Raw genomic sequence first — 19,333 nt, forward strand, 5'->3', positions numbered from 1 at the left:
TCATGGTGAGGGATGGTGTGAATGAATATCTGAGACTTGGATCAATATGGAAAAATTAGTTTTCAGGACATTCTTTCTACAAATAACATTTTCCCTCTCTCTTCCTATTTGAATCTTCTAAAATAAAGACATACATATTCCAACCCCCCTACTAATAAAAGTCATATAATCCGTTAGTAAAGACTGATTAGGTGAGAAGGTGTTTGGTGGGAAAGGTGACACACCTCCAAAATGAAGACAATGTCCCGGCCCCATAACTGGGGGAACGTTCTGGTCCTGAAGGGGTTGATCTGCCTGTGTGGTGTAATAATTGCTCGTTGTAGGCCATGTATGGTCAGGATGGTCATTGTCTTGTCTATTTATTGTCAGTGCTGTTTGTTTAGAGGAACATATTACTAGAATCGATCTCCAAAATGAAGAGAATGTACCGGCCAGGTAAGTGGGGAAATGTTCTGACCCTGAAGGGGTTAATCTAGGCTTCCACACTATATATATGTGTGTATCATCATCTGCTGGAGATCAAAGACATCACAGTGACTATCGAGGAAGAGGACGGACATGACGGGGGGTTACTGGGTGTAACTAGAAAATAATATTCTTAGATTGTAAGCTCTAACGAGCCGGGCCCTATGATTCATCCTGTACTGTAACTGTACTGTCTACCCTCATGTTGTGAAGTGCTGAACAAACTGTTAGCGCCATATAAATCCTGTACAATAATAACTTTTTACCTCCTCTGCTGCAAGTTCCAACAATGTCTCCTCTCTACTTCCTCCTAACTCACCCCTCACCCGGAACTTCCTGTCTGTATGTGACATCACTTCCTGTCTTCCATAGAGACGTGCCTGGGTAGACGTGAAATCACCACCTTGTGGAGCTCAGAGGATTTGTAGCCCCAAGAAACGAGTCATAGTCTGAGCATGGCCTTGTGCTGTGTTTGTATGTACTCTATATCCTTATACACTACATTGCCAAAAGTATTGGGACGCCTGCCTTTACATGAACTTTAATGGCACCCCAGTCTTAGTCCGTGGCAGGGGAGGGCTGGCAGCCTTAGGCCTGGGGGGCAAGTCCAGTCGAGTGGCCCACCGAACCACAGGCCAGCGGCTAGCAGGACCCACATGCCAGCAGCATGCTCCCAGCAGAACCCACAGGCCATGGCCAGCTCCCAGCAGTACCCAGAGGCCATGGCCAGAAGGACCCATAGGCCATGGCCAGCACAGGACCTGACAGCCAGATAGTGTTGAGTGCTATTTTGAGGTTACTGGGTGGGCAGGGCACTGGGGCAGGGTAAAATAGGATTTTTATAACAGCTTACCTGTAAAATCCTTTTCTTGGAGTACATTGCGGGACACAGAGCAGCCACAGTAGTTACCATGTGGGTTATAGGCCACCTTCAGGTGATGGACACTGGTGCAATCAAAGACAGGAAGTCCCCCTCCATATATCCCCTCCCATACAAGGAGTACCTCAGTTTTTGTAGCAAAGCAATAAGTATCCCAACAAGAGGGGAGGGACCTCTGTGTCCCGTGATGTACTCCAAGAAAAGGATTTTACAGGTAAGCTGTTATAAAAATCCTATTTTCTTTATCGTACATCACGGGACACAGAGCAGCCATGTGGGATGTCCCAAAGCAATGCCTTTTGAGGGGAGGGAGACACAAATAAAAGGAGGCCGCCATCAGACGTGAGGACCTATACTGCTGCCTGCAGTACACTGCGCCCAAAGGCAGTATCCTTTTGCTGTCCTACATCCACCTGATAGAATCTAGTGAATGTATGGACTGACGATCAAGTTGCGGCTTTGCAAATCTGAGTCATAGAGGCTTGGGGATGCACTGCCCATGAAGCACTCACTGCCCTGGTAGAGTGCGCTCTAACTTGAAAAAGGCGGAACCCTTCTTTTCAACCATAAGCCTGAATAATAACCTGACAAATCCATTTTGAAACAGTTGATTCCAACACTGCCTGCCCTTTCCTAGGGTCAGTTTTCTGTATCTGAATCCTTCAGACTTTAAATGCGCTCACTACATGGAGAGAATGTAATAACTATTCTTCCGCAGAACAAGGTTCTGAAAAAAAAAAAGGAAGGTAGGGAAACATCTTGATTCAGATGAAATTAGATACCTTAGGCAAAAAAAAAGGTTGGGTGAGGACTCAACACCACCTTATCGTTATGAATAATTAGGTATGGCTCTTTACAAAGAAAGCTGCCAAACTCTGAAACTCTCTTGCGGAGGTTGAGGCAAGGAAAAGTTCACAGTGCTTAATCAGCTAGGATCAACCAAGAACACCCATTTCCTTGTCAGAAGGGAAAAAGGCACATCGGCTCAAAGGGTTGTCTTTGTAAAGCCGACAAAACTAGATTCAAATCCCACGGGCACAAGGATGACCAAACTGGCGGATTTATACGGGTTACCCCTTGTATACAGGCCCGGATCAAAGAGTGCGAAGCAAGCGGCCTTTGGAAAAAATCACTGACAAGGCCGAGATCTGATCCTTGATAGAACTCAAGGCTAGCTTAAATTTCAATTCCTAATTGTAGGAAGTCAAGAACTCTACCTATGACATACTTCCGAGGATGCCATCCTTGGTTTCCACATGGAACATAGGCCCTCCAGACCCTATAGTAAATGGTCCTAGAGGCCAGCCTTCTTACATTAATCAGGGTAGTTACCACTGAACCTGAAAGCCCCCGATTCTTTTAGAATGTGGACTTCAATAGCCAAACCGTTAAATTCAGCGTTTGCAAAGCAGGATAGAATACCGACCCCTACGAAAGTAGGTCTGGACAAGAAGGAAGAGTCCATGGATCCCCTACTGCCACCCTTACGATCTCTGCATACTAAGATCGTCTGGGTCATGCTGGAGCTACTAGGATTACCGGCCTCCGTTCCCATTTGATCCTGCATAGAAGCCGAGGTAGTAGTGGCACTGGGGGGGGGACGCATAAACCAGTGAAAACTGAACCCGCGGGGATACTAATGCATCTCCCGTTTGCGAGTGGATCCCTTGCCCTTAACACAAAGTTGTCCAACTTTGTGTTAAACCTGGACGCCAATAGATCTATGACCGAGATACCCCATGTCTGGCATATGGCCAGAAAAAGGTCAGGATGTAGAGACCATTCTCCCGGGAACAATTGACGGCGGGTCAAGAAATCCGCCTGACAATTCTCCACTTCCCGAAATGAAGACTGCAGATAGGCAAGGTATATGCTTCTCTTCCCAAGCCAGAACATGGTTCACCTCCCTCAGGCTGCGTGACTTCTGGTGCCTCCTTGGTGATTGATGTAAGCCACTGCTGTGGCATTGTCGGATTGTATTCTGACAGGACAATCCTGCAACCTGAATGTCCAGGCCATTAGAGCCAGACGTGCCACCCGAACCTCAAGGGTGTTGATGGACAAGGCTTTCTCGGATCTTGACCACTTCCTCTGGGCAGTGGTCTCTTCCAGGGCTGCTCCCCAGCCCAAGAGGCTGGCCTCCGTTGTCACTACCTTCCAGGTAACCGGTATGAAGGATCTTCCCTTCTGCAAATTTTTTGGTTACCAACCACCAACTGAGACTCTGGCGTACCCTTGGGTAGAGATGTGTAGGCCCGGAAAAAAGAACGGAAACATTCGGAAAAAAAAACGTTTTTTTTCCTGAAGGCTTTTTTGTCCCACAAAAAAAAAAAATTGTGGAGTATTTTGTTTTAACATGATGAATAAAATATTTTAAGACAGGGTGTTCAAATATTTTCCAAATCATTTCTAAAAAATATGTATGATATCAGATTATTCTAATTTCTGTGCACTGAGTGAGGACAAGCAAGTCCTAGGTAACAAACGGAACCCTCCAATGCAAGAATAGTATGCATTTCTTCCTTTAGGAGGTGCTGTGCTGCTATTGTAAAAAGAACCGGTCCGGTCAAACCTTAAGTTTTTAGAAGTTCCTAATTGTGATGACGGACAAAAAAGAGTAGCTGCAGAAGCAGAGATGGATAATGACAATTTCAGCTCAGAAAATGATTCTGATTAAATGTCCACTGAAACTTAGTCCCACTCTATTCTTAACACTTCCCCCATCTTCAATTCTTTTTATGGGAATTGGGTTTTTATTTTTATTTAATACTGTGGAGAGGAAATATGAAAAATTGTTACTTTTTGAAAAATGTTTTGTGGAGGCTTTTTTCCACATAAACTATTAAGCAGTTCAGGAGATTGTTGCTCCCTTTGTTACAAATAAATATTATAAAAAAGTAAATTCTGTTTGTGATAATTGTTTGGCTACACTATATATTTTTAATATGCTAGTTGTGATAATTTTATGCCAAGTCAAATTGTCCATAGTCATACTTTATGTTCTTAAAGTAACAGAATGACTTTCAATCTTAAAAAGACAAAAAAGTGCTAATGTAGTATTTTTTTCAATTTTTCCGAAAATTTCAGTTTTTTTCCCCCAAAATTTTACATCTCTACCCTTGGGGCCAGATACCTTGGATAATGCAAGGCTTGGATCTTCTTGTTCCAAGTAGACAGAATACGGTTTGCAACAATCTTGAATGAAACTGAGCATAGGGAACCGCTTCGAAAGAAGCCACCATGTTCCCTAGCAACCTCATGCAAAAGCAAATGGAAGGACTTTTCCTTGCCTTGACCACATGGACCAGCTCTCTTATAGCGCTGACTTTTGTCTGAGGCAAAAAGACTCTTTTTTTTATTTATTTATTTTTTTCGGGGTGTGTCCCGACTACTCCAGCCTTCTTACTGGATGTAAGGATGATTTTTCTAGGTTGAGAACCCAACCCAGGTGTTCCTGATACTTGACCATGCTGGACATAGTTTGGTCTAGCTGTGCAATCGACTGATCTATCAGCAGAAGGTCGTCTAGGTATGCCATTACTGCTATAACCTGGGCCCTTAGCCTTACTAGAAGCGGACCCAGAACTTTGTAAACACCCGGGGCATGGTGGCTAACCCGAAGGGCAAGGCCACAAACTGGAAGAGGTGCTGTTCCACTGCGAATCGCAAAAACTTCTGTAGTCCTATGCAAATAAACACATAGATAAATGGTTCCAGAAAAAACAAGTACATATGTATACAGTTTTAATGTATGCAGCATGTGTTAAACCAATATGCCTCTATGGAAGCATGCTTTCATGGAAGCATGGGTTCATACTAGAGCTGGGCGATTTTCTCCAAAAAAAAAAACTTGATTCACGATTCGAATCGAGTTTTTTTTTTTTTTTTGATGGACACCACGCCGGTCCTGAGGAGCTGCGGGCAGGAGTTTTTAAGCGAGGCCACGGCTTCGGCCTAGTCCGCGGCGTCCGGCCTCGCGGACTAGGCCGAAGCCGCGGCCTCACCTAAAAACTCCTGCCAGCAGCTCCTCAGGACAGGCGCAGTGTCAGCGCCAGTCCTGGTGGAAAAAAAAAAATCTAAAAAATCGATTTTCTGAAAATTTGAATAGATTTGACCTCTCAACTGGATTCAAGATTCAAATCGATTTTTTTCCCCAGCCCTAGTTCATATAGATGTGCTTATAGGCAAAACATGAAAAGTGTGCGCTGTACACACGTATCCATATAGCACCTGTGCCATGGAACAAGCATCTTTGCAAGGCAAGCATGCGTTTATGAAATGTGTTAAGCAACATTACGCAACACGTATCTATGCAGACATGTATTCCTATGCGATCATGAGGAATCACGTATATTTAAGCAAACCTGTATTAACATGCCTCATTATGCAACCATGCATTTTTAGGCGATCATGCAACTTTAGGTGACCATTCATTCTTATGCAATCCAGCATCTCTATGCGACCAAGCACCCTCGTGCGATCAAGCATCCTTGTGCGATCAAGCATCTTTTATGAGACTAAGCATTTTTATGTGATCAAGCATTTTTTATGCAACTATGTAAAACCAGGTATATCTATACAAACATAAACTTGCACCATGTGACCATGTATGCTTAAGTGATCCTGTCACCTTATGCAATCACGTGTCTTTATGTGATCAACAATAAACATGTTCTGTTTCTTGTTTTTACACAAACATGTCCCAACATGCATTTTGTACACCCATAATCATGTATTTTTATGCAAACATGCGAACTTGTAAAAACAGTTATCTTCAGTAACCATGTGTTTCAGCAGCTGTGCGCTCCAGCAACTTTGTGTTTCAGCAGCTGTGCGTTTTAGCAACTATGTGCTCCGGCAACTATGCGTTCCAGCAGCCGTGCGTTTTAACTAGTTTGTAAGCAAGCACCTTCATGAGGATCCTGTGGAGGTTTTAGGGAACCAAAAGAGGAAAAGGAGGCTTCAGCTGCCCCTGCTGGGGGCAACTTATACCCAGGACCGACCAACTCCGTAAGGGACTGAACCAACAGTCTTTGGGATTGTGAGACTGAAAAAGGCTCTTCTGAGACTGCATTTGCAGAGGAAGAGACATCCGTATGCCCTTGTTCCTGATCCCCCAAAGGTAATTCAACATCTCCTGCCCACCCCTGTTCCAATGCTGGAAGGACAGGGGCAGGAGAGGGGAACCTGCCGCTTTTCCTCCCATCCTGGGAGGAAGATGCAAGCATATCTGCAATTTTCCCTTCCAACCCAGCTAATGCTGCAGATAAATCATCCATGGTGACGTATGTAGAGGCTGAAATATTGGAAGCAATTGCAACACCTGAGGGTCTGGATGGCTCAGACTGGCCAGTCGCTTCAGGTCTCTCAAGGGAGGATAGCACCGTGGAAGCGTGACTAGGATCCTCAGACCCTGACCGCAGTGCCCTTGCACTCCTCCCTGCTGAACTCCGCTTTTTACTATGGGAAGACATACAGTGGGGACAAAAAGTATTCAGACCCCCTTAAATTTTTCACTCTTTGTTATATTGTGGCCATTTGCTAAAATCATTTAAGTTCATTTTTTTCCTCATTAATGTACACACAGCACCCCATATTGACAGAAAAACACAGAATTGTTGACATTTCTGCAGATTTATTAAAAAAGAAAAACTGAAATATCACATGGTCCTAAGTATTCAGACCCTTTGCTCAGTATTTAGTAGAAGCAAGAAGAAAGAGTCTTTTTGGGAAAGATGCAACAAGTTTTTCTGCCATTCCTCCTTGCACATCCTCTCCAGTTCTGTCAGGTTGGATGGTAAACATTGGTGGACAGCCATTTTTAGGTCTCTCCAGAGATGCTCAATTGGGTTTAAGTCAGGGCTCTGGCTGGGCCATTCAAGAACAGTCACGGAGTTGTTGTGAAGCCATTCCTTCGTTATTTTAGCTGTGTGCTTAGGGTCATTGTCTTGTTGGAAAGTAAACCTTCGGCCCAGTCTGAGGTCCTGAGCACTCTGGAGAAGGTTTTTGTCCAGGATATCCCTGTACTTGGCCGCATTCATCTTTCCCTCGATTGCAACCAGTCGTCCTGTCCCTGCAGCTGAAAAACACCCCCACAGCATGATGCTGCCACCACCATGCTTCACTGTTGGGTCTGTATTGGACAGGTGATGAGCAGTGCCTGGTTTTCTCCACACATACCGCTTAGAATTAAGGCCAAAAAGTTCTATCTTGGTCTCATCAAACCAGAGAATCTTATTTCTCACCATCTTGGAGTCCTTCAGGTGTTTTTTAGCAAACTCCATGCGGGCTTTCATATGTCTTGCACTGAGGAAAGGCTTCCGTCGGGCCACTCTGCCATAAAGCCCCGACTGGTGGAGGGCTGCAGTGATGGTTGACTTTCTACAACTTTCTCCCATCTCCTGACTGCATCTCTGGAGCTCAGCCACAGTGATCTTTGGGTTCTTCTTTACCTCTCTCACCAAGGCTCTTCTCCCCCGATAGCTCAGTTTGGCCGGACGGCCAGCTCTAGGAAGGGTTCTGGTCGTCCCAAACATCTTCCATTTAAGGATTATGGAGGCCACTGTGCTCTTAGGAACCTTAAGTGCAGCAGAATTTTTTTTTTGTAACCTTGGCCAGATCTGTGCCTTGCCACAATTCTGTCTCTGAGCTCTTCAGGCAGTTCCTTTGACCTCATGATTCTCATTTGCTCTGACATGCATTGTGAGCTGTAAGGTCTTATATAGACAGGTGTGTGGCTTTCCTAATCAAGTCCAATCAGTATAATCAAACACAGCTGGACTCAAATGAAGGTGGAGGTGAAGAATAAATGGACAGGAATAGAAATAGATTGGTACAGATCACTGACTTTATTCATTCAGACAAGGAAGGGGTTTATAAATGACACATTTACCGGCCCCTTCCTTGCTCTCCATCCTGAAACATCACAGCTGCGGGGCATGAGGTGGGGATGGGCGAGAGCACAGGGGCCCAGGGATTTAAGGAATCAATCCCCCCTTTTTCTCCTGCAGACCCTGAATACCTAAGAGGGAGGGAGAGGAGGACAAGCGGGAGAAGGTCTCTTGTTTTACTAAGATGTAGCTACCGCTCTGCTGCTTTACCACCCCTTGTGGGAGCCCAGTCGGGGTTTTAAGGGTATAGACTTATGCTGCAAATTATGGACTCTTGCCTTTCAAAGGACTCTATTGGACTTAAGGGCTCTTTAAACCTAATTAAGGTATGACTACCTCAGGGGGAAAAACGAAGCACCAGGGGCACAACTAAAGGGCACTTAAATAACTTTGTACTGGAATATATGCTGAGGACAAATTGTTGAACTGTTTGTTCATCTGATACAGTTCTCTACTTTAGAAAAGAGCTTCTTCTTTCTTTTGTTAGTTATTACTGTTGTAATCTAACTTGCCTGGTCTGATGTCATTAAAGGGGTGCATGCATGAACAGGGCTTATTAAGGGGATAAGAGAAGTTAGAGAGGATACAGTACAAAGGTCTAATGAGCAGAGAAGCTATCCTAAGGAGGCTATATTGCCATTGTTAATAACTACCATACTTGTATTTCGTGCTTAAGCACCCAATCAGTCAAGGAGTGGGTGACATGGTGAAGGTGATGGAGGCCCTGGTAGTGAAAAGGGGTTTAACTGCTTGCCGCCCTCCCACCGTCAAATGACTTCGTTCTGGGACGCCGTCATATGATCGCGGCCGCGCTGTGTTGCTAGGACACGGCGCGACCCCGATCTCTGTAAAGAGCCATTTCCGCGGCTCTTTAACCAAGTGATCGGCTGTGTCCAATCACAGCTGGTCACATGTAAACAAGGAAGTGCCGGTAATCGTCTCTCCTCGCCTCACACTGACAGAGTGTGTGAGGGGGAGAGCCGATCAGCGGCATCTCCATGCAGGGGAACTTATAGGAATGTAATCAGGGCATTGATCATCAGTGCACTGATTACAATATTGCAATATAGTGTCACAAATCAGTGCCCACAAGTGCCACCAATCAGTGCCCATTAGCGATGCCAGTCAGTGCTGGCAATCAGTGGCGCCTATCAGTGCTGCCCATCAATGCCCATCACTGCTGTCACTCAATGCCCATCAGTACTGCCTATCCATGCCGCCTATTATTGCCCACCAGTGCCGCCTATTAGTGTCCATCAGTGCCGCCTATCAGTGCCACCTATCAGTGCCCATAAGTGCAGCATATTAGTGCCTCCTCATCAGTGCACCTCATCAATGCTTACCAGTTCAGCCTCTCAGTGCTGCCTCATCAGCACACATCAGCGAAGGTGAAAAATTACTTTGTTACAAAATTTACTGAGAGAAAAAATGTAAAAACTTTTTTTGTAAAAAAATAAAAATAAAAACCCAGCAGTGATTAAATACCACCAAAAGAAAGCTTTATTCGTGTGAATAAAATAATAAAAAATTTGTTTGGGTACAGTGTAGCACAAACACGCAATTGTCATTCAGAGTGCAAAAGCGCTGAAAAATGGCCTGGGCGGGAAGGGGGTGTAAGTGCCCGGTAGGCAAGTGGTTAAAGTGATTGTAAAGTCTTGTTTTATCTCTTATAAAAAATAATAAACATGTTATACTTACCTGCTCTGTGAAATAGTTTTGCACAGAGCAGCCCTGATCCTCCTCTTCTCGGGTCCCTCTTTGGTTCTCCTGGCCCCTTCCTCCTGTCAAGAGCCCCCCACAGCAACAGCTTGCTATGGGGGCACCCGAGCAGATCTTCAGCTCTGTGTGTACATTCAGACACAGAGCCCCAGTTTGACCCCGCCCCCTCTTTCTCCTGATTAGCTAACTGACTTTAATTGACAGCAGTGGGAGCTAATGGCACCACTGCTGTGTCTCAACCAATCAGGAGGGAAAGTCAAGAAACAGCACCGGATCTAGATGTATAAGTATTAGAGGGGCTGAGGGGGGAATGCATTAAGATAAAAAACCTTCTGCCTTTACAACCACTTGCTTGGCTCTTGCTCTAGTGACTGTTGCCCCACATACTGCAACCAAACTGGTGGCACAGGGTATCATAGGGACCTAGTCTTTCAAGTAAGGAGTGATAGAGTGAGGCCTCAGGAGGAGAACAAGCATTGGTTTATGAAGAAGTGAGCTTTCTGTATCCAATAGCGACATAGGGATTAGACGTGTGCGCTGACAAAATTTTTGTTTCCTTTCAGTTTTTTCTCGGAAATTCGAATTTTTTAATTTCGAATTTCAAAATGTTCAATTTTCCGAATTTTGAATTCCGAATTTTGGAAATTTGGAAATTCAAAAATTCGAAAATCTGAAAAAAAGAATCAGTAAAATTAGAAATAATAACTAACTATTAAATGGTAGGCATTGGAATTTCCTTTCAAATTTGTCTGTTTGTGAATGTAACGAATACAAATTTATCTGAAGTTACGAATTATCCGAAATAAAGAACGCCGCATCTAAACAAATGGAATGGAACAAATTCTTATTATTTATTATTAATAAAAAAGTTTTATTATTATTATTGTTATTTATTATTATTATTATTATTAGATCGTTCCATTCATTTAGATACGGCATTCATTATTTCAGATAATTTGTAACTTTGGATAAATTTGTACTCGTTACGTTCACGAACAGCCAAATTTGAAAGGAAATTCCAATACCTATAATTTAATATTTATTATTAGTTAGTTATTCATTTCAGATTTTCGGGTTTTAGAAATTTCAGATTTTCATTCTTTTGAATTTTTTAGATTTTCATTCTTAGTTTCAAATTTATGAAATTCCGAAAATTTCAAATTTCCGAACTTCCGAAATTTTGAACTTCTGAAATTTCAAGTTTCCGAAATTTCAAATTTCCGAACTTCCGAAATTTTCCAATTTCCGAAAATTCGAATTTTGACATTTCAAATTTTTGAAAATTCGGAAATTTGAAAATTCGAAATTTGGAGTTCAAAAATTCCGAATTTTTGAATTTCTAAATTTTCAAATTTCAGAAAATTCGAAATTTACGAATTTGTCAAAATTCTTTAAAAAACTAATTCGGAACTAAACGAATTGCACATGTCTAATAGGGATCAATGTAGCTGGGATTGAAGTGACAGGACTACTGGGTTGGAGGAGTCTGGTACAAGCTCTGTGGTACCGGCTCAGAAATGCTGCACATCTAGAGAGGTTGAGAGAAGTGAATTCCAATAAGGAGTTATGTTCATAGTGAACAAATGTAAAGAGTACTGAAGTTCAGTCATGGATTACAGAGAGTTAACAGAGCTCTCATAAAAGCCCCACTTTTAAGTTAAAGGGCGGCCTTAAAGTGTTTCTAAATCCACAGTAACAGTAAAATCCAGTCTGTATATGCAGTAAAGCATGCTTGTTATACTCTTGTGGAACCTAAGGGGTTAATCCTCTGTATAAAAAGGCTGCTTGATCCTGTCCTCTCTGATCCTCCCCTTTTTGCACAGTCTCCAATCCATCTCCTGATAGTACAAAGCCTTGGAGGCACTCTGCACATGCTCAGTTTGGTGTGTATTGCTAGAGAGTTTTCTTTTTGGGAGGGTGCATGTGATTGGCATAGGGCCAATCAGCACTCTCCAGGCAGAGGGTCAGGGGTCATGCAGCCTCATAGGACAGTCAGAGGAGAAGGAAAACTCCTCCTACAAATTTTAACCAGTGATCAGGCGGACACTGATAGAAGTCACACAACTGCTACTGTATATACTGCTGATGAGAAAATGTATTTAGCAGTTTATATTTACTAAAATAATTGTATTTCCATGTTCTGTGTACTGTGGAAGATCAGATATAATGAATGCAGGCTCCTGGGTTTAGCAGCACTTTAACACTGATTTCACGTGACTGCAACCTCAGCCCACCTTTGGGGGCACTCTCTCTAGGTCCCCGCAACTTGGGGGTAGAATGTCCAGCCAACACCCATATTCATCCACATAGGGGGTAATATTTGGGGGCCCTCTTAATATTAAATGGGGGTTCCAGATACTGATAAGCCCCCTTTCTTGTCCATAGACTCCCACAACCACTGGCCAAGGTTGTGAGAATGGGGCCCTTACGCTCATCAACATAAGGACTAGGTGCTTTGCTAGGAACCGTTCCCATTGGCAAGGAACCTCCACATGTTGAGAGCATGTGGCCCGATATGGTTCGGGGGGCACATGCTCATGCTGCGAGATCATTGTCTGGTATGGATTTCCAGGGGGACCTCACACTTTGTTTTTTTTGTGTGAGATACCCCCATAAAATTCATACCAGACTCAAAGGTATGAGAGATGACTGGCTACACCTGACAGGAAACACAATCAAAAATATAAATTAAAAACCTCCGCCCATCCCCTCATCCCTATGAGAAAGTAACCTACACCAGTGCACAAGGGAAGCACTCATAAACAAAATTTCACCAAGCACCAAACAGGGGGAAAGTAGGCCTGTCATCCTAGAAATAACCTTACTGGTAAGTCAAACTAGAAATTTTCTCCAGTCATCTGCCAGGATGGCACACAGAGAGAAAAATCAAGTACATAGGACTACCTCAGGGTGGGACCGCTGACTGCGAATTCTTTTCTGGTGAATGCCAGGTCTTGTTGTGACAATAACACTATTCTGTATTGTCTTGCAAAGTTATCCTAGCTTGCCCATGTGGCTGCACGGCAGATCTGTCATAGCAATGCTCCATCTCTTTCCACCCACGAGGCTACCACTGATCTCGTGGAATGAACTTTCAGGTTTACAGGGGTTGGGGAACCTCTTTATAAATTAAGATAATGGCCTGTCTAATCAATCTTGCCACCGTAGGTTTAGAAGCCTGTAATCCCTTCTTGACTGCACTGAATAGAACTAACAGATGATTTGATTCCCCAAAATCCTTAACTTGGTCTAGGTATGCAAGACATCATCCGACATCCAAAAAATGAAAGCTTCTTTTTCGCTCATTCTTAGGATTACAGCAAAATGAGGGCAGAACTATCTCCTGTGACCCATGGAACTTTGAGGTCACCTTCGATAAATATAGGGGGTTCTGTTTAAGGATTACTCTTGTTTTCCAACACTAACAAAAAAGGTTCCTTAGTGGACAGGCCCTGTAAATCACCTATCCTTCTGGCTGTGGTATTGGCCAACAAAAAAGCAAAAACTTAACTGAAATTTGCTCAATTGATTCAAAGGGGTGCTTTGTCATTGCTTCCAGCACCAACGATAAATCCCAAGAAGGGAACCTGTTTGCTATCATTGGAGTCACCCTTTCCCTGGCTAACAAAAATCTCTTAACTAATGGGTCTTTTGCAAACCTGTGGTCCAAAAACACAGACAGGGCAATAACCTGAACCTTAATGCCCCGTACACAGAAAATGTTCTATGGGAGCTTGTTGTCGGAAATTCCGACCGTGTGTAGGCTCCATCGGACATTTTCCATCGGAGTTTCCGTCACACAAAATTTGAGATCTGGATCTCAAATTTTCCGACAACAAAATCTGTTGTCCTAAATTCCGATCGTGTGTACACAATTCCGATGCACAAAGTTCCACGCATGCTCGGAATCAAGCAGAAGAGCCGCACTGGCTATTGAACTTCATTTTTCTCAGCTCGTCGTACGTGTTGTACGTCACCGCGTTCTTGACGTTCGGAATTTCCAACAAGATTTGTGTGACCGTGTGTATGCAAGACAAGTTTGAGCCAACATCCGTCGGAAAATCCTATCGTGTGTACAGGGCATTAGGGTGTTCAACTCCACACCCGTGTGGCCCCTTTGGGGGAGAATTCTGGAACTAGTGGGACTGTCCGAAGGGACACCCTCTTTTTATCATACCACCTGGAAAATACCTTCCAGACTTTAGCATAAATTTTTTGGCTTTCTACTCAGGAGATTCTCAATCAATCACTCTTTCTGAACATCCCCTCTGTTTCAGTATTTCCTTCTCAAGAGCCAAGCCACTAGGTGGAAGAAACCCAGATGGGGATGCCTGACTGGTCCCTGGAGAAGCAGATCCTGCCTGACTGGAAGGCGCTGCACCGGAAAAAAAAAGTCCCGAACTTGCTGTTGCTTCTGTTGGCAAACAGGTATATTTCTGGGATTCCTAAATGCTGGATCAGTTGAGAAAAGACCTTGCAGTTTAACTCCCACTCCCCCTGCTGGATGGGCTGATGGCCGAGAAAATCTGCCTCTATTGTAGTGGTCCCCTTTATGTGGACTGCTGAGATTTGGAGTAACCTGCTCTAATAGTGCCTCCCTGGTGATTTACATATGTCACCAACGTAGAATTGTCTGAGAGAAACAGGACCTCCTCCCCCCTGATCTTGCTTTCAAATGCTTTGAGCCTGCCCCATGGCCTGTAGCTTCCTGTAGTTGGAAGAGGCTCTTACTAGCTCGGGGTCCGTCAGGGCTGGGCTCAGCCCTTCCTTCTCAGAGCAGGGCGCTCAGCTGTCGGTTAATTGCCAGCTCCAATCTTTTCCACAGTGGGCACCTGATAATGATATCCTGTTCGTCAGTCCTGCTGGCTACTTAAGCTGTTCAGTCCAGATCCTCTCTGCCTTCGCCTTGGTCAACACATCCAGAGACTCTCATCTGTGTACCTGTTGAAGACTTGGCTTGGCCGACGTCCCATCTGGTTCCTGATCCTGCTTGCAGTTCCACTACGCTGAGTCTCCGGTTTCCTGATTTCCTGGCCTGTCCTGAAGTATGCTGATCTCTGGCTCCTGGACGTACTGGCTTGTCTAACTATCCATTCCGGTTACCAAACTCTGGCTATGATTTGACTTTGTTGCTCTGTTTACCTTTTACTATTATTATCATTAAATAAGTGTGATTTTAATTGCAGTTTGTCTCGATCTGATTCATGGTTTCTCACAGTCCCAAGGACCCTGTGCCTGCAGGTGCCCCAGATGGGCTCCCCACCCTCAGGAACTTGCGCCGCTCATTATCCTGACCTGATCCCACTGCGCCCTCTGCTAACCTTTCACGTACCTGGTCTGAGGCTGATTTGACGAGAGGGCTTCCCTTGTGGCAAGGTGGGTTCTTTACTGTCAGTGCGGTAAGGATGTGGAATTCCCTTCCACAAGCAGTGGTATCAGCAGGGAGCATCGATAGTTTAAAAAAACGACATTATTAGATGGGCACCTTAACAAACGCAACATGCGGGGATATAGAAATTACTAATGACAAACTCACACTCACACCACAAGTTGAACTAGATGGACTGGTGTCTTTATTCAACCTCACCAACTATGCGATGTCCAGAAAAATTCATATAGAAGACATTTCCCGCATTCAAGACACTAATACACCTCAAGGGTTGTGTGGGATACCTGATGTACATCAGGACTTTTCCCTCAGGCCAGGTTCACACTGATACGACAAACACTAGGACATTAGGAGCTCATGTCACATGAAGTGTGAAAAATCAATGTTTCCCTATGGGAGCCATCTTAACTGGTCTGACACAAGTTGGTCCGACTTTGAAAATGCTCCCTGCACTACTTTGGTCCGACTTTGATCCTACTTTAGCCAATAGAATATCACTGAATTCGGATCAGTCGGATCGCCATCTTAACTGATCCGACTTTGGCATGCTCTGGGGACCTTGAAAGGGAATTCCACGCTAAATTAAAAATAAAAAACGGCATAGGGTCCACTCCAAGAGCATATCAGGCCCTACGGTCTGGTATGGATTTTCAGGGGAACCCCCACACTGAAAAAACGGCATCCATACCAGACCCTTATCCGAGCACACAGCCCAGCAGGTCAGGAAAGGGGGTGGGGATGAGCGAAAACCCCCCCCGAACCATACCAGGCCACATGCCCTCAACGTGGGGGGGGTGGGTGCTTTGGGGCAAGGGGGGGCCCTGCGCCCCTATCTCAAATCACCTTGTCCCCATGTTGATGAGGAAAAGGGCCTCTTCCCGACAACCCAGGCCGTTGGTTGTCATGGTCTGCGGGCAGGGGGCTTATCAGAATCTGGAAGCCCCCTTTAACAAGGGGGGCCCCCAGATCCCGACCCCCCAAAGTATGTGAATGAGTATGGGGTACATAGTACCCCTACCCATTCACCTAAAAAAAAAAAGTCAAACAACACACAGTACACATGTTTTTAAAGTAATTTATTATGACAGCTCAGTTGTCACTTCCGATCTCTTCTCCCCTCTCCGGGTCTTCTCCACTGATGTCTTTTAGCCCTCTCCGGTTCTTCACCCTCTGTCCATGTCTTCTTGCTCTTTTGCCAGTGGTCTTTTTCGCGGTCTTCTCCCTCTGTTCTTCTTCCGATGTTGACCCAATGCTCTCCTCCGCTCTAATGCTGGGCGCGCGGTGTGCAACTACTTATAGTGGCATGGGGCAGGGGTCACCGGGTGATGTCATCCGGTGACCCCACCCCTTATGACGTCACCGCCCAGGGCAAAATGAGGCAGTGACGTCACAAGGGGCGGGGTCACCCCATAACATCACCCGGTGACCCCGCCCTATGCCAATATAAGTAGTTGCACACCACACGCCCAGCATTAGAGTGGGGGAGAGCGTTGAGTCAACATCGGAAGAAGAACAGAGGGAGAAGACAGCGGAGAAGACCACCGGCAAAAGAGCGAGAAGATAGTGGAGAAGACGCGGACAGAGGGAGAAGAACCGGAGAGGGCTAAAAGACATCAGCGGAGAAAACTTGGAGAGGGGAGAAGACGTCAGCGGAGGAGGCAGCAGAGCCGGAGAGGGGAGAAGAGATCGGAAGAGACGACCAAGCTGTCTTAATAAATTACTTTAAAAATATGTGTACTGTGTGTTTGACTCTTTTTTTTTTTAGGTAAATGGGTAGGGGTACAATGTACCCCATACTTATTCACATAGGTTGGGGGGCCGGGATCTGGGGGCCCCCCCTTGTTAAAGGGGGCTTCCAGATTCCGATAAGCCCCCTGCCTGCAGACCCCGACGACCAACGGCCAGGGTTGTCGGGAAGAGGCCCTTGTCCTCATCAACATGGGGACAAGGTGCATTGGGATGGGGGCGCAGTTGGATCCCTGTTCTTTGAAGTCGGACTTCAAATCACAGGGCAAATTCGGATCCAAAGTGGTACGATTGTCGTGTCATACCAGTGTAACCCAGCCTCACTCAGGACAGGAAAGTGGCTTCTTCCCCGTGTGCAATTTCTGATGTCTGTAAAGATGGGACTTATTTGAAAAACATTTCCCGCACTCAGGACAGGAATACGGCTTCTCCTTCGTATGCAATCGGTAATGTGCGTCAAGATTGCCCTTCAATGAAAAACATTTCCCGCACTCAGTACAGGAATACGGTTTCTCCCCGGTGTGCAATCTCTGATGCGTGGAAAGATGGGACTTCTGTGAAAAACATTTCCCGCACTCTGGACAAGAATAAGGCTTCTCCCCCGTGTGCAATCGCTGATGTTTGTTAACATGGGACTTGTCTGAAAAACGTTTCCCGCACTCTGGACAGGAATAAGGCTTCTCCCCAGTGTGCAATCTCTGATGTTTGTTAACATGGGACTTGTGCGAAAAACATTTCCCACACTCAGGACAGGAATACGGCTTTTCCCCTGTGTGAGATCTCTGATGTGCGACAAGAGCTGATTTCGCTACAAAGTATTTCCCGCACTCAGTACAGGAATAAAGCTTCTCACTTGTGTGGAATCTCAGATGTGTGTAAAAACTGGACTTCTTTGAAAAACATTTCCCGCATTTAGGACAGGAATACACCCTCTCTGTGCGAGAACTTTTATGCACATTAAGATTGAATTTAATAAGGAAACACTTCCCACACTCAGTACAGGAAAAGCTCTTATCTGTTGGAAGGACGGCACCGTCCCTCACAGTCTGAGGTTCCTCAGGATAATAGGAATACAATGGTCCATCTACACTGTGTGGTGCCGGATGGACATTTGAGGTAGTCGGGTTTTCTCCTGGACTATACTGTGTGAGGTCCTCATCTTCTACTTTACAGTCTGGAGACAAAGTGAGACAATCCTCTGAGGTTTTCCTCATCTCCCGTCCATCTACTAAAATAGAAGTAAAAAGATTATTACTAGACATGAGCAGATCGGTTCCCCTAAACCAGGACTCCGCCCACATCAGTCAGCTTTGTCTCTGAGGATCTTACAATTCCACCCTCAAGGTAACTAGTAAATGGGTCCTCTGAATCTCCTACCAGTTCATTTCTTTATTCATGGACCTTAGTCAGAGAGTGAGGAAACAATGAGAACTGTCTTTTATAGGAGTGACAGTGATGAGGGGATTATAGGACAAGTGTCCCCACCCCCTCTATCACTCATTGCCATCTTCCCAACACAAGAAGTCCTGCCCTTCCTTATTTAGTCCATGATTTAGTCATGAATAACAGAGGGGCTGAGCCCCACCAGAGGTCAGAGAGTGAGGATGGGGGGAGAACCACCAAGATGAAGACTGGACTGATCCTGAAGACCCCCATCATTGGGTTATTGACTCCTCCCTCATTATTTATATAAAAAATAAAAAATTGGGACTTTATATGAGGCAATGTCCTAGTCATATGCCTCCATCCCTGTCAATATGAACAAAAGGAAAAAGTGTGTGTGGGGGGGGGGGGGGGGAGTGGGACTTTATATGAAGTACGTGGTTGCAAAATAATGAGTTAATATACATAATTACAATTATGGTAACATGGTATAGTTACATTTATACATAATAGTACTAGTATTAAATAAAATAGAATTCATGCACATATTACAAAATAATACCTAGGTGACTTGTATTCTCTTTAATTCCTGTCATTGTTGTTGGATAAAGATCATAAAAATATAAATTGCATGATTGTAAGGAATTCATGTAAAGATCCTGGAACATATGATACAAAAAAGTTCCAATAAAAAAAAAAAAGAAAAAAACTGTAAAAAGCATGATAAATATTGAACACGGCATCTGATAGCTTGACGCATTTTGTGGATTATAGCCACTCTTCAGGAGCAAGCACGTGGTAAGTATCTGTAATAAATCACATGGATTCCTAAATGGTCTAGCATGGTAAAGGATATAAAAT

General features: G+C 44.5%; 2 protein-coding genes across 2 annotated transcripts in view; one reads left to right on the plus strand and one right to left on the minus strand.

Moving 5' to 3' along the window:
• Positions 1-19,333, plus strand: part of LOC141121605 (uncharacterized) — a 196,164-nt gene that overhangs the window by 148,818 nt on the left and 28,013 nt on the right. The window lies entirely within an intron of this gene.
• The window catches only part of LOC141121633 (uncharacterized), a gene marked incomplete at its 5' end in the record, with an annotated part of 114,966 nt that overhangs the window by 14,110 nt on the left and 81,523 nt on the right, over positions 1-19,333 (minus strand). The window contains 2 exon segments of the mRNA XM_073611282.1: positions 732-809; positions 17,413-18,317. Of these exon segments, the coding sequence (XP_073467383.1) occupies positions 732-809; positions 17,413-18,317 (983 nt within the window).

This window comes from Aquarana catesbeiana, unplaced genomic scaffold (genome assembly GCF_042186555.1).
Source record: "Aquarana catesbeiana isolate 2022-GZ unplaced genomic scaffold, ASM4218655v1 unanchor226, whole genome shotgun sequence".
Lineage (NCBI taxonomy): Eukaryota > Metazoa > Chordata > Amphibia > Anura > Ranidae > Aquarana > Aquarana catesbeiana.